At 43.6% G+C, this 14,620-nt stretch overlaps 1 protein-coding gene across 1 annotated transcript; it reads right to left on the bottom strand.

Moving 5' to 3' along the window:
- Window positions 1–6,043: 6,043 nt before the first annotated feature.
- On the bottom strand, window positions 6,044–14,620 carry neff1 (neuronal intermediate filament family member 1). The gene is made up of 4 exons (XM_084946449.1): window positions 13,646–14,620; window positions 11,554–11,871; window positions 11,235–11,359; window positions 6,044–7,932 (listed from the first exon to the last, which is right to left on the bottom strand). Exons 1-4 carry the CDS (start codon window positions 14,387–14,389, stop codon window positions 7,572–7,574), a joined length of 1,548 nt encoding a protein of 515 aa, XP_084802575.1. The 5' UTR covers window positions 14,390–14,620; the 3' UTR covers window positions 6,044–7,571.

The raw sequence follows: 14,620 nt of genomic DNA, 5'->3' as shown, positions 1-14,620 counted from the left end.
CACACACCCACCCACCCACCCAAAGATTAGGACTGCGGTGATTTGAAGGGTGGGTGGGCGAGTGAAGGGCATTATCCTTGGTGCAGAGTGATGCCGTGGACATTCGCTGCACATGTGCCGTGTTACTGTGTTTGTTCCTGGCATGCTACGACTGTTGCCCTTCCTGTGGTGCACAGCCAGTCTGCTGTTTCCGCTCGCCTGGCCTCTCTGTGTCAGGCAGCCCAAATTTTGGCTGGGACTCTTCAGCAGCTCCTCCAGAACTGCAGGGCTCTGGGACATCTGCAATGCAGAAGTCTATATATAGCAATGGTGTGAGAGGGAGAGAGAGAGTGAAAGAGAGAGGGGGGGGCGAGACGTGGTGGTGGTGGGGGGGACAGGAGAGAGAGAAACAAGGAATAAAAAGTGTCCATTTTGAGCTTGCAGAAAGCAGTTTCATGTTTTACCTCCATATCTTGTGAAATTGAAAACTGGGATGCACATTTAAAAAAACTTGTGTGTCTGTGAAACCCACGCACCAACTGAGTGTCCACTCAGGATGTCAGCACACACGGTGGCAAGGACACTGAGGAGAGTGTGGTATCTCTCTATTTAACTCACTTAAAAGAGGAAATGTAATCACGTTCTTGCAGAGTCCCAGCAAACAGAGCAGGGAAGGTGGGCTGTATACTGCTGAACATTTACAGCTTTATCTCGGAGGGGGGGGTCTCGGGAGGGCAGCGGAGGAGGAGCAGGCGAGCGGGTCAATTATGTATGCACCTCCACAAACAACAGAATCTGCTGACAACAGAGCTCAGCACGCAGAGAGCAGCATCGCAGCCAAATGAAGGACGGCTGGACAGGCGGACCCGTGGACCACAGGCCTGCAGAGCTGCCGGGGACATTGATCAAAATCTCTTGAATTTTCAATAAGTCTGCCCTCTGACACGCTCTCTGCATTACTCCTCACCACAGAGGTCTGTGCTGAGTCACGATGCTCCTCTTGTCACTGCTGAGCTGAGTTCAGAATGCAGAGAGAAAAGCTTGAGCAGCAGCACGGGCTTTGCACAATAGCTTTTTAAAGGTCATTCCTCACCTGATGCAGATGTGCACCTCTGCCTACACTCAAAAAAGCAATTTATCACCCTAATTAAATGTGAAGCGATAATTTTGAGTAAAATACAATTGAAATATATCAAATCAAAGACTTATTCATTTAAATAATTACTCATTAAGGAAAATGTGCTTGGTTTAATCTGAATGTATACAAATCAGGTCAATTTTATTTGACCAGATTCCATTAAATTTAAAATTTTACATTGTATTTATATAACAAGATTACAAGAACTTCTATTTATATGAGCTAAAATCTGCATTTTGCCCATGTGCCCCTGTACATCACGTTATTTATTCATTTGAATGATGTATCTGTTAAAGACAAAGTTCACCAGTTTGGGAAACATGTAATCTGCATGTTTACTATCTGAATATTCTTATTCGCTTTACGAGCTTTATGCTAACAGTTCCTATTTAACCAGGCAGCTGCGAGTACATGTAAAAAAGTAACTAATCATATTTTTCTAAAATCTCAAGTGTCAAATGTTATATACTGATAATAAAGCACCATAGATCGAGTCACATGTAATCTTGTTGGGTCATTCAATAATAAAATGTTCTTTTTCTTTTTACTTTTTTATGTGAGCATCCGTATTATGGGATGTGTCATAGTTTCCATGGCAAAACTGCACCAGTGTGATGTCTGTGATGCAGTATAACAGGAAAACAAAAATTGAAAGGTCTTTTTACCTGCAGAAGAACCTTGAGAACAGGCTTTCCTGTGTCATAATACTTTTCTAATATAGTCCATTTTTCATACCTGGACATGAAACTTTTTACAGTATGAAGGTACAAATATTTGAATATGTCATGAAATATGCTGAAGTTGTTGTAGTAAATATAATCGGCTGAGGAGGTCAACATTTTCTGCAGATCCAGATGCACTTGCGGGTAGATGTGTGATAAGAAATCCTCCAGCAGAGGCTAAGTTAACCTCAGCGCACTGACTGTATTGATGCAGTAAGATGGTGATGTAAAACTATTGATTGCCCCATACAAGATGTATCACATTGCTTTCCTGAAACTAATACGTGCTCCTTTTTCATCTAATCCTCAACTTGGGAGAAAAATCATTCGTCTTTGCTCTTTCCCCTGCTTTCTGACACTTTTATTGATTGTCTCTTTTTTTCTCAGACACACTCATACTCACACAGAAGACTACAGCCCAGGAGCTGGGGGAAAAACAGTCTCGGGCTGTGATGAAGTTCTTGCTGTTGACAGCTGTGCCGGTGGGCCGGTGTTAGCAGGTGCCATCCATCTTTTACCTCTGGGGCAGGCAGAAGTTGAGCTTAGCCAAGAGATAAATATCAGGGTAATCAGGAGCCAGGCAGTCGTATCATTGGACGTAGACAGTAAACTGAAGAAAAGTAAATTCAACAACAAGTGTTTTTCCTTCTAACAGCTGATCCTCTTTTAACTAGATCCTCTCTGATGGGTCTCTTATTTGAGGATGACGGACTGAAACCACAAAAAAAAATGTATTTAATGTGGCAGTTCAGGTTCTTACAATAATTCAATTCAATTCAATTTTATTTATACAGCGCCAAATCACAACATCAGTCGCCTCAAGGCGCTTTATATTGTAAGGTAGACCCCACAATAATACATACAGAGAAAAACCCAACAATCATATGACTCCCTATGAGCAAGCACCGTGGCAACAGTGGGAAGGAAAAACTCCCTTTGAACAGGAAGAAACCTCCGGCAGAACCAGGCTTAGGGAGGGGCGGGGCCATCTGCTGCGAGCGGTTGGGGTTGAGAGAAGGAAAACAGGATAAAGACATGCTGTGGAAGAGATTAATAACAAGTATGATTCAATGCAGAGAGGTCTGTTAACACATAGTGAGTGAGAAAGGTGACTGAAGAACAAACACTCAATGCATCATGGGAATTCCCCAGCAGCCTACACCTATTGAAGCATAACTAAGAGAGGATTCAGGGTCACCTGGTCCAGCCCTAACTGTATGCTTTAGCAAAAAGGAAAGTTTAAGCCTTATCTGAAAAGTAGAGATAGTGTCTGTCTCCTTTATCCAAACTGGAAGCTGGTTCCACAGAAGAGGGGCCTGAAAACTGAAGGCTCTGCCTCCCATTCTACTTTTAAATACTCTAGGAACAACAAGTAGGCCTGCAGAGCGAGAGCGAAGTGCTCTAATAGGGTGATATGGTACTAAAAGGTCATTAAGATAAGATTATTTAAGATCTTGTAAGTGGAAGCCAGATTCTGAATTCAATTTTGGATTTAACAGGGAGCCAATGAAGGGAAGCCAGTATAGGAGAAATGTGCTCTCTCTTTCTAGTCCCTGTCAGGACTCTTGCTGCAGCATTTTGGTTTAATGGAAGGCTTTTCATGGAGTTACAGCAATAATGTGTACATACGTGTCAGCTAATGTGTAAACAATGAAAGCACTCACCTTGTCAGCTGGGATGTGTCGATGACGTGTCAGCTTCAGTGTCAGGCATAGAAGGAGCAAATGTCAGTCGCGGAGGGGTGGGGGGCATTAAGCACATCGTTTTAGCATCCATCATATACACTATTTTTATACATTTGCACATATTTGTGATGGAAATGTAGCTGATGTGACTGTTCAGCATGAACTGGGACAGGAATATACTCCAGTGGGACTCTCTGGCTTTCTGCATTGCTTTTGAGGTTGTTGCAGGAATTAATTTGCTTTCATTTTAGGTGCCACCTGTTTCCATGAGTGATACATTAATTTATAAACCTTGGGACATTAATAGCTCACATCTCTTTCACCAGAACACCCCTAAAAATTACTATATTAATAGTATTAATAATATTGTATTTTAGTATTATTTTCTGACACTAGCTGGCAGAAAGAAAATAAATGTTAAACACATTTTAACTGAAACATTGTAGTAGACAAGTAGTTTTTCATGAATTTCATGGATGCTTTGCATGCTTTTCAGTAGCACACTTAAAAAATACCAGTGGACATTCTCCACACAGCATATTGATATGAATGGCAGCATTTTACAGGATTCATATCACTCTAAATGTGGCTGAACAGGATGGATGCCACTACACTGATGTGATGGACTAAAATTTATTCTCCAATCCTGAAATTGGGGAACGTGATGCTCCATGCTGAGTCTGCATAATAAAGGCAGGGTTTGTATGATTTCAGAAAGTTCAATATAAAAAAAAACTCTACCAGTTTCCTCCATGTACAGGTCTGTGGAGTGGCAGTATGATTTTTTAGTTTCTGTACTGAACAATACTACTTGATTATTTGGTGGACTGCCTCTGTGTGATTAAGAGACTGAAATAATGTTGTGCATGTTTCTCATTTTATCTGCTTTACCATAAATGCTTCTTTAACCTCTTCAATAACAGTGCCTTTGCCTTGGGTTTGATAACTAAAGGCTCCGCCTTACAACGGGTGGATTAGATTGAAATCTCTGAAATTATTTGCCCATGACAACAGGTCATCTAACTAATTAGGTTGCTTTTGAAGGCAATATTGTAATGTTCATCTAATCGAATTGAGATTTGAAATGTAAAAAGGGTTGATTACATTTGCAAACAGCATATTCCATTGATATTAATTGATAGACACTGCATGTATGATATTATGATTGGGAGCTGAGTCCACCTACATTTTAAGCCTAGAATCAGCCCTGGTTTGGGGCTAAATTTTAAGGCTCATTTCCATAAACAAGATCTTTGTTAGCAAACTAGCAACAATACTTGGCTCCTCTGCTGTCAGCAAGAGGAAAGGAAGCAAGTAACTTTAATCCTAAAACTGATCTCTGTTGCTTGTGATTCTGATAGGGAGACTAACAGTAATTCAATTCAATTCAGTTCAATTCAATTTTATTTATATAGCGCCAAATCACAACAACATTTTTTTCCCCTCTAATAGGCTGTTTTAGGTATGAGCAAGTTCGTTTAAAGGAGACTCTTACCCAGTGGCAGGGGGGTCGTTGATCATCATATCGGTAGCATCTTTTCCTGCAGTGAGTGGAATTATCATATTTCATTACTTCAAATAACCTTTTCAGCAGCATAATTTGTCACTGTCAGCTTTATCAGTAAGCACTATACATATATATAGATTCCAGACATTAATTTTACTCCTTATATACATTTTAAATACAAACTTCTTCAAATAAGTTTGAATCCATGGTGGCCACTGAATTAATAAGATTTAAGTAGCTTAATTAGTTTGCTTTTGTTTAACTATTTTAACAAGAGCTATTTTGTTTATTTAGTTTTTCCTTTTTGAGTTAAAGAAACCATTTAAAAAATCTCATTAATGTTGATTAACTGTTTTGTTGATTAAGTTATCTGCACCTATAAGTATGACTTATGTGTATCAAGTCTGCACTTGTCCAATAGAGCAAAGCTGTGACACCAAGAGTGCAGTGAGTACCTGATTTGTTAACTGTCACCATAGTAGTTTAGCTAGTATGCAGCAAGAAAACCTTTGAGGTGGCTATCAAGTTATCTTGCTGATTTTTCCTTCAATTTGATTCAGGTGAATTTTTATATAATCAAATTACAACAGTTGTCTCAATGCACTTTATTTATAAAGACCATCCAGTATTCTGGAAAACCCCAACAATCAAACAGTCCCTCATGAGCAAACACTTTGCAACAGTGGGAAGGGAAAGCTCCCTTTAAACAGGAAGAAACCTCAGTCAGAACCAGACTTAGGAAGGGAGAGAGAAATGAACCCACCCACCTGAAATTTCATGGCTTTAAAGGGTTAAAGTCATAGGTTGCTTTTATGTAATTTTTAAAAAATAAACAAGACTGTAACAAATTTTCTGTAATATGTATAACATGTTAGAACTTCCTTATCTTCAACAGAAAAATGTTAGCAAGTTACCCAAATTAAATAAAACAAAATGTTAACTTCAGAACTACAGGCATGAATGTTTGTGTGCTTAGCTTTTAGTGAATAAAGAAGACACAGACGTGGTTAAATGCTTTTTGGTTAATAAATGTCTTTATTTGGCTTTGAGAGGAACATCACTGCATGAGAGAGCAGCACGTACAGTCACAGTTGTAAAGCAGAACGGTTTGGAAAGTGTCAGCACTCCTCTACTTCCCCAAAAACAAGTGAGCTGCAGGTGAAATCATGTTTCTTTTAACTTTCATTTATGATTAAGGCAATTTTTTTTAATTGAACACACAACAAGCAAAAATCTACTCATCCAGCAGATATTCAAGCTCCGAGAATCAGGCCATGCATTCATATCCGTTGGTTGATTCATTTGTCAATAAAGAAATAATAAAAGCAAGGGAGATAAATGATGAAGGACAGTGACAGAAGGTGATAGAAGAAGTTATGGGGAAAATAGCCCTTTTATGTGACTCTGTATACATAAACCATAAACCCAGGAGAATCTACTCTAACAGACACTTGCAGTCTTGGCTGAGGACTGTCAGCGTCAGCACCACCTGCCTGCTCCTAACACCTACGCTCACCTTCACCTTGTTTCCTGTTTCAGCTACATGAAACCAAAGCACCACCATGTTTATGTGAGGGGAAAGAAAACAAGCTGGTGTGTGAGATGATCAGATAAAGTGTATGACAAATGATTCAATCAAAGGGAGGAGGACTTATATTCCCAAAATATATACAGCAGCAAAACCTCTACATTTTCACACCCAGCGACTCTGTAGCAATCTACCTTTCCACCCTCCCTTCCTACATGTACATTTATGTTTTTCCAGGTTCCAGGTTTGCCAGTATTGCTGTGCTATGCTGCAGTTAAGAAGGAGGGAGAAAATTAAAGGGGGTGAAATGAAGAACTAAGCAGCGGCTAATGGAAAGGAGAGGAAGCATTCACCTGCCGTGTGAAATGAGGAGTTGGGACTTCCAGTCAGGATAGAAAATTTCCTGCCTAACAGGCCGACATTCAGGAATGAGCTGGTGACGCTTCATTCTATGACAAAATCTTTAACTTACAGGAATCGCCAACTTTTAAATGTAAAAATCAAATAGCACCGTAAAGTTGGACTGGCTGTTTCACATGCTCCAGGATCTGTGCGTTTCTCTTTAAAAGTCTGTGTGCTGACAGGTTTTGATTGCTCTTACTGTGAATATTAATTACCAATGGCACGTTTGCTGTTGCTTGGTCAAAAGACGGATCATTCCCCTTTTCAGACTTGTGAAACTCGGTGGCATCGTGCTAGCTTCCTGCGCTTTTCTCTGTACTCCTGCGACGTAGAGTAGTGACAGCTACAGCAGATTTATGGAAGTGATTTGAACTCTTTTGCTACTGTAGTACTAGCTAGTCTCTAAATCTCCTTTTCCATCTAATAAAGATTGAACTAATCACTTACAGAGCAAACAGAGTGAAAAACACAGGTGTGAGGCATCTGGATTGTGCAGATGTGTGTGTGTCTGTGTGTGTCTGTGTGAGATGATGTGAACATGAACAGATCCATAGGTGACTGATCGTGGAACGTGGAATGCGTTATTGATGACAGTGATGACAAAAGCAGTTTAGCTCTTGCTGTTCTTCCCGGTGGGGCTCTCCTTCTTCTTCTCCTCTTTCTCTTTTGGCTTCTCCTCCTCCTCTTCCTCCTCCTCCTCACCCTCTTCGCCCTCTTCTCCCTCCTCACCGTCCTCCTCTCCCTCCTCGCCATCTTCTCCCTCCTCACCCTCCTCTTCTCCCTCCTCGTCCTCTTCCTTCTCCTCTTCTTCCGCTTCCTCTTGCTCCTCCTCTTCAGGCTTAGCTCCGGACTTCCTGTAAGCGCCGAGAGTGTAGGTGCGGGCGGACATGTAGGAAAAGCCGGGATAGCCAGACTGGACCATTGCGCCGCCGACAGAGCTGAGGCGACACTCCTCGCCTTCCAGCAGCTTCCTGTGCAGATGGAGAAACAGAGGACAAAAGGTGACGTCACCGCCTACACTGGACGTGCTACTTTTAGATGCTCAGTTCAGTGATAGACACTCTGAAGGGATCTAATGTCACCGTGATATCAGATGAAGCACCTCTGCTGTCTGTTTTGGTGCTTTTGCAGTTTTACATCATCTTATTTCAGTTGGAAGTGTCTGACTTCTCTTAGTGAAAGCATTAAAATCACATTTTAGGAAAGTAGGTGAGGGAGCACTCCTCTCTTGTGACATGAAGCAAATGTCCCAGGATCATGTTGGGATGTGTTTAAGCTACAATTTCAATTCAACTATTTATATAGCTCCAAATCACAACAGTAGCTGTATATTTTAAGGTAAAGACCCTATAATGATACAGAAGAAAAACCCAACCACCTCTATGGAGATAGTGGGAAGGAAAACGTCCCTTTTTACAGGAAGAAACCTTCAGTAGAACCAGGCTCAGGGGGGCAGCGATTTGCCACCACCAACTGGGGGTGAGGGGACAAAAGACACACTGTGTAAGAGAGCTAGGGTTAATAATAACTAATGAGTAAATGCAAAGTGGTGTATAAACACATAGTTAGTGAAAAGTGGTCAGTGAAGAGGAAACACTCAGTGCACCATCGGAAGACCTCAGCAGCCTATATCTATTGCATCACAAGTAACAGAGGATTCAGGGTCACCTGATCCAGCCCTAATTATATGCTTTATCAAAAAGGAAAGTGTGTCTCTGTGTGGTCTGTGGCTCTGCTGAGGAGGAGGGGTGGTTCAGCGGGCAGTGCCAGGGAGGCTGTCAGGGCAGCTAGGGCTGTTCAAGTAATCAGACTCTCCCTAACGAGGCCGCAGGGAGCAGAGGGGAGAGCTGTGAGGGGAACAAGACCGCTGCAAAGCTGCACAAAGCAGTCTGAAAAGATAAAGCACTGTAATAAAACATCGCCAACTCTGCAACAGTGTATACGTGTCGGGTCCTTTGTGTCACACAAAGTCTTGTGTCTGATCTTAAAAGTAGACGAGGCATCTGTCTCCAAACTGGAAACTTGTTCCACAGAAGAGGGACCTACACCTACTCATTTTTAAAAGGTTTATATAAATAAAGTGGAATTTTGCACGCAGTGTGTCCTTAAAAGCAAAATCTAAATGTCAATAATAAACACTTGTCATTATATTAATCACTTCAATAAACAAGATACAGTGTGGTTTCACTCCAAAACTCTTATAATAAAGGAGTAATAAGCACACAAATGGCGAACAATTAACATCTATAATATGATTTCAAACAGATTTATGTATTGTGTTGCAGAGATATTTGCTGAAGTTTGTTTGCGAACCAGCTGCCTTATGTAATACCTTTGTACCTCGAGATGGTGCAGTCTAACATCCAGTCTGGCTTCAATCCAACAGGAGGGGAGAAAGACAAGGCACCACACTGAGATCATGCTTAGATTTTTCTTTTAAACAGACTATGATGCTGACCGCTTATCAGTCACTTTGAGAACCAGTCAGTGAACGAAAGAGTAAATATATTGTTGAATGAAGCTCTTGACAAGTGACCACCAGCTAGCAGCACTGAAGCTTTTTTTGCAGACAAGTATTGTATAACTTTTCCAGTAGATCAATACGCAAGCATTGATCTGCCAGATGATTTCCATCCTATGGGTATCTGGAAATGGTGGAAAATAACACCAGTTGCTACAATGGTCATGTGCTGTAAAACTGAAAGAAAAATCAGCTAAGAGAGACACGTAGCTAAAGCTCCAGAGTGGCTGCTGTGTCCCATTTTGAAACTGCCACATCCAATCCTACAATAATTGCCTTTCATGCCAGAGTAAAAGTAGGATGACAACCTCTTTGTGACTAGGAAACATCACTTATTGCCTTGTACATTTTTCTACATTTCGTGACTGATTCGTGACTCGGTAGTTGTGTTTGCTCCTCAGAGGTTGCGTGTACAACAAACTCATCCAATCAGTCTCTGGGTGTCTACCTATGACCGTGAAGTGATTGTACAGGTCACTTGGTGGTAGGTGACTTGTCTGCAAACAATTACAGTCTGATACAGCCTAAGTGCAATCATCCTCAGACAGATTGGCAAAGGTTTGCAAATAAGTGTTGTCTAATTTATAAACCCAGACAGATTGAGCGCAACTGGTTAGCAATGACTAAGATACAGATTCAAACTCATAGCAGACTTTATCTTGACACACCAAAGTCACTTGAAGACAGCAAATGAGTGCGAGTGGTTGCAGACCTGGTCTCAGCCTTTGAAGCAATGGTTTCATAGGCGAAGATCACAAGTTCACTTGGAACAGTAATTTTGTTGCTGCTGTGATCAAACACTGTTTTTCCTAGTGTGGCAGGGTGTGGTTTGTCACTCAGCTGCAGGGGATGGGTGGAGCAGTGGGTTCAGGGTCTGGAGAGTCAAAGGAAAAAAAACTCCCCTTTCCCTTCCGTATGCTTTGTACCAATTTGCCCTTCAGCGTGTTCAGACGCCCCGCCACCTTCCAGTGCCTCAGGGTACTGCGTCTGCACGCTGCATATCCTGCCTGAGCCCCTGCTCTACACGTCTAACTTTTTTATTCTACACACTGATGCTTCAAACAGAGGGCTGGGTGCCATGTTATCCCAGCAGGTAAGGGTGGGGGAGGTTGATCACCCCGTCGTGTACATCAGCAGGAAACTGTCAGAACGGGAGGCCAGCACAGTGGGCAGTGGTACATGAAGAAGGAGTTCCTGGCCATCCGGTGGGCGGTCGATTCTCTTCCTTATTACTTCTAGGGCCATCCATTCACCTTCTCTCCAGATCACACCCTGCTGCTGTGGCTCCATCGCACGAAGGATGCCAATGTCCAGATCACCCCCCCACGGTTGTAACTGGCTCTCCAGCCTTATAAGTTCAAGGTAGTCCAAAGGCCAGGGGCACAGATGGTTGGAGGGATGGAGCAGCGAGTTTGTGGTGTGGTGTCAGGGGAGCCTGACCCACACGGCTGACCCCCATCATCTAATCATGCCCTCTCTTTTGAGTAGGACACCGGGACCTACTGGTGTGCTGTTTGTGCTATCTATGCTGTGCTTGAGACATCAGCTGAAAAGCTGCACAACCAAAGGTGTGGCGATATGAAAACCCCCCACTGTAAATAAACATTGAACCTTCTGGCAACGTTGTGTGCATCGGGTCCTTTGTCACACCTAGGTTTATAACATACTGTGCTATTATTATTGTATGTATGTTTTCAGCTTAGTTCAACCTGCCAAAATGATGACTGCTGTTCTGTTTGTAATATTACAGACCTGTACGCAGCAATCTCAATATCCAGTGCCATCTTAACATTCAGTAGGTCCTGGTATTCACGTAGATGACGAGACATTTCTCCTTTCGTACTACGCAGGGCAGCTTCCAGCTGCTGAATGGTATCCTGTATGCACAAACAGACACATGCACATATTAGCCAGCATTAGCCTTATGTGACCTATGGCTTTTATTATTAACTCCTCAATTTTGTTAGCTACTTTTTGGTTGTTTTTGTCTGTAAATAATACGGTAAAGTCTTTTTTAAGGTTTCTAACAATTAGCTTAATAAAGGTATAAAAAATACAATTATTTACATACCTGCATCTCACCAATTTCATTGTTATGGCGATCTTCCATCTCTGCAATCTGCCTCTCCAGAGCTTCATTATGGCCCCTGAGGGCCTCAATCTCCAGGGTCCGGGCCTGCACCTGTCTGCGGTATTCGCTCAGCTCCTCCTTGGAGTGCTTGATGGCATCTTGGTTGCGGGCAGCCGCTTCGGTCACACTGGCAAACTTGGAGCGGTACCATTCCTCTGCCTGGGACTGGTTCCTAGCTGACAGGCTCTCATACTGGGCCCTGATGTCCTTCAGGGCTGCAGCCAGGTCAGGTTTGCTGACATCCATCTCCACTGACACCTTGATTCAAAAAAGAGGAAAGTAAAAATTGTTTGTGTTTACTGTATATGTTGAGTTTACAACTGTAAATAAAATGTAGCAATTTTTTTAAATCACTCATCCTTATATTTAAGAGATGCACAGTTATAAGCTGTGTACATTTCGAAAACTGCTTTAGCTCACTGATTAGGAATTATAAGTTCATTTTGATCCCGATCAACCATATTATTATATAATGTGGAACCATCATTTTCCACAAACACAGCTTATTTGAATCTCTGGCTCATGCTGGAAAGGTTTATGCTTTTAATACTCAGTAGGTAAATCTCAGTGTTTCTCTGATTGGATGTCTGTTCTTTGAAAAGTGGTGACTGTAACAACAAACTGCTGAGATCACTGTCACCATGGATGACAAACAAAGCCATTCTAACTCTGGCTTATCTGTAGCTATTAACCTGATGAAAATATCAGCGTGTCATTGTGAATTTCTTTTAAATACTGAATACTGTTAATGCATGTTAATGCACTTGTGCTGCAGCTAAACTACCCTCTTCTCTAGCGCCGCAACATAAATGTTTAAGGTGAGCGGTGTGCTGATGAGCTGAGGTGGTGGACTGCGGCGCTGATGAATGGACTGCTGACTCAGACATCTCTGCTGCAGAAAGCTGTGCTGTCAATGGCTTTTATGGTACTCAAATTCCCCACAGGGGGAAAAAATGAGAACCCCTGGAGAAATCTACCTAGCAACCACCAGTTCGTGACTAATTTAATAAGCACAAGCTTGCAAAGTTTCACGCAAATTTTCTTCTTTTTATCTTGCTCTGTCGACAGCGGGACATAAATAACATCCCAATAAACATGAAAATAACTCACTCTTGCGCATAAACTCGAGCTATGCGCGTCACACGTGGCTAGAACAAAGTGGGAAATGGTTTGAACCGCCATACTGCCCTATGAAGGCAGTTTATCACGTTAATATGTAACCTACACGAAACAAGCGCTAGAGTTTGTCCTGCCTGGGACGACCACACCCCTGCGCTATTTCTCCGCATTTTCTCCCCCCTCTGCCCCCTCTCCCCCCTCTCTTTTAGGAAATGGTAGCAAGCTAACGGCGGGCCTTACAGTAGTTTACACGAACTTTATAGTTGACCTTGGTGCAAAGCAGGTAGCCTATCTCTCCGCCGTCGCACTCTTATAATGTCAGTCAGTTTTCTGGGCAATTCTCTACACGAAACGACCGAAAAACAGACACTTCAAAAACAGCTTTAAGTTGGCACGAGGGGGCGTGAGCACAGGAGCGCGCGGGACACCGCAGGGACGCTCGCGACTCTCCTGCTTTCAGAGAGGGAGGGAGGACAGCGCGTGGTGCTGAAACGGAACTGCAGTGCCATTAATTTTCATGTGCGCGCCGTTCAGCACGTCGAAGCGACGTAGAAAAGACGACTGCCGACAGACTTTTACACCCTAACACATCTGTAGGTCACTGCTTTCCCGAACTACTCACAAAAATAAGAAAGAAAAAATGGTTTGTTGTTGTGTTGAGTGCAACAAATCAACAACTTCCTCTGTTGTGCATTACAGACGTTGTAGTTTGTTTGTGGCCACTAAGGTGATTATGAAGTGTAAAAACACTCAAGCCTGGAGACCACCTGTGTTCGTGGGTAACACTGTGTTTCTGGTGATATTCTGTGGCTTTAAAACTAGTGGTTAATCGCATTTCTGACCAGTTGACCGTCGGCGGGTGTAATCCTTGCGTGTCTACGGGCAGGCTGTCAGACCCCCGTGGGACGTGTACCTGTGTGGCCTGCAGTGAAGCCTGGAGCTCCTGCAGCTCCTCCTCGTGGACTTTCCTCAGGAAGGCGATCTCATCCAGGAGCGACTCCACTTTCTTCTCCAACTCCAGGCGTGCCAGGGTGGCGTCGTCGACGTCCTTCCGGTAGCCCTTCAGGGTGTTCTCCGCCTCCTCCCGCAGCCTGCTTTCTTCCTCGAACTTCTCCTTCATGCGCTCCAGCGTGTCGTTCATCTGCACGCAGTCCAGGTGCATCTGGCTCTTCTCGTGAGTCAGTTCCTCCACGCGCGCTCGCAGCTCGCGGATCTCCTGCTCGTAGAGCTCGTGCAGGCGAGAAGGCTCGCTGTTGCGCTGGCGCAGCAGTGTGACCTCGGCCTCCAGGATTTTGTTTTGCTGCTCCAGGTTGTGCACCTTCTCGATGAAGGACACGAAGCGGTCGTTGAGGCCCTGCAGCTGCTCCTTCTCGTTGGTGCGGATGATCTTGAGCTCGTTGGTGACCGCGGTGGACTGGGTCAGGTCCACCGCGTGGTCCGGCATGGAGGAGAAGACCCGGCCGGGGGCCGCTGTCCGGCGGTAGGTGGTGGTGGAGGAGATCGCTGAGGGGGAACCATAGGTGCGGTGGCTGCTGCGGTATCCCGCAGAGTGCAGGCGGGACGGGCTGCTGCTACCCAGGCCGACGCGACCGGAACGGGGGGCATCTCCGAAGATCTTCCGATAGGAGCTGCTGTAAATCTCGCTGGAGTAACTCATGGTTCCTTCACCTTGGTTGAATTGGGCCGATGCCTTTTCTCTGCACAGGGAAGTGTGTGTGCGTGTGTGTGGAGTTCAGGAGTGTGACAGGATGAGTGTGTGTGTGAGAGAGAAAGTGAGATGCGAGTGATGTCTGCCCGGGACAGGTGCTTTTATAGGGAAGGCGCCGACGCATCATTTGACGCAGCAACAACAGAAGACGAGGGGAAACCTGCAAGCTTTTGCAGAAAG

Source organism: Perissodus microlepis, chromosome 12, assembly GCF_051167445.1.
Source record: "Perissodus microlepis isolate ML-2025 ecotype Zambia chromosome 12, ASM5116744v1, whole genome shotgun sequence".
Taxonomy (NCBI): domain Eukaryota; kingdom Metazoa; phylum Chordata; class Actinopteri; order Cichliformes; family Cichlidae; genus Perissodus; species Perissodus microlepis.
Note: the sequence above shows the minus strand (reverse complement) of the source record. Positions and strands in the feature narration are given on the sequence as shown.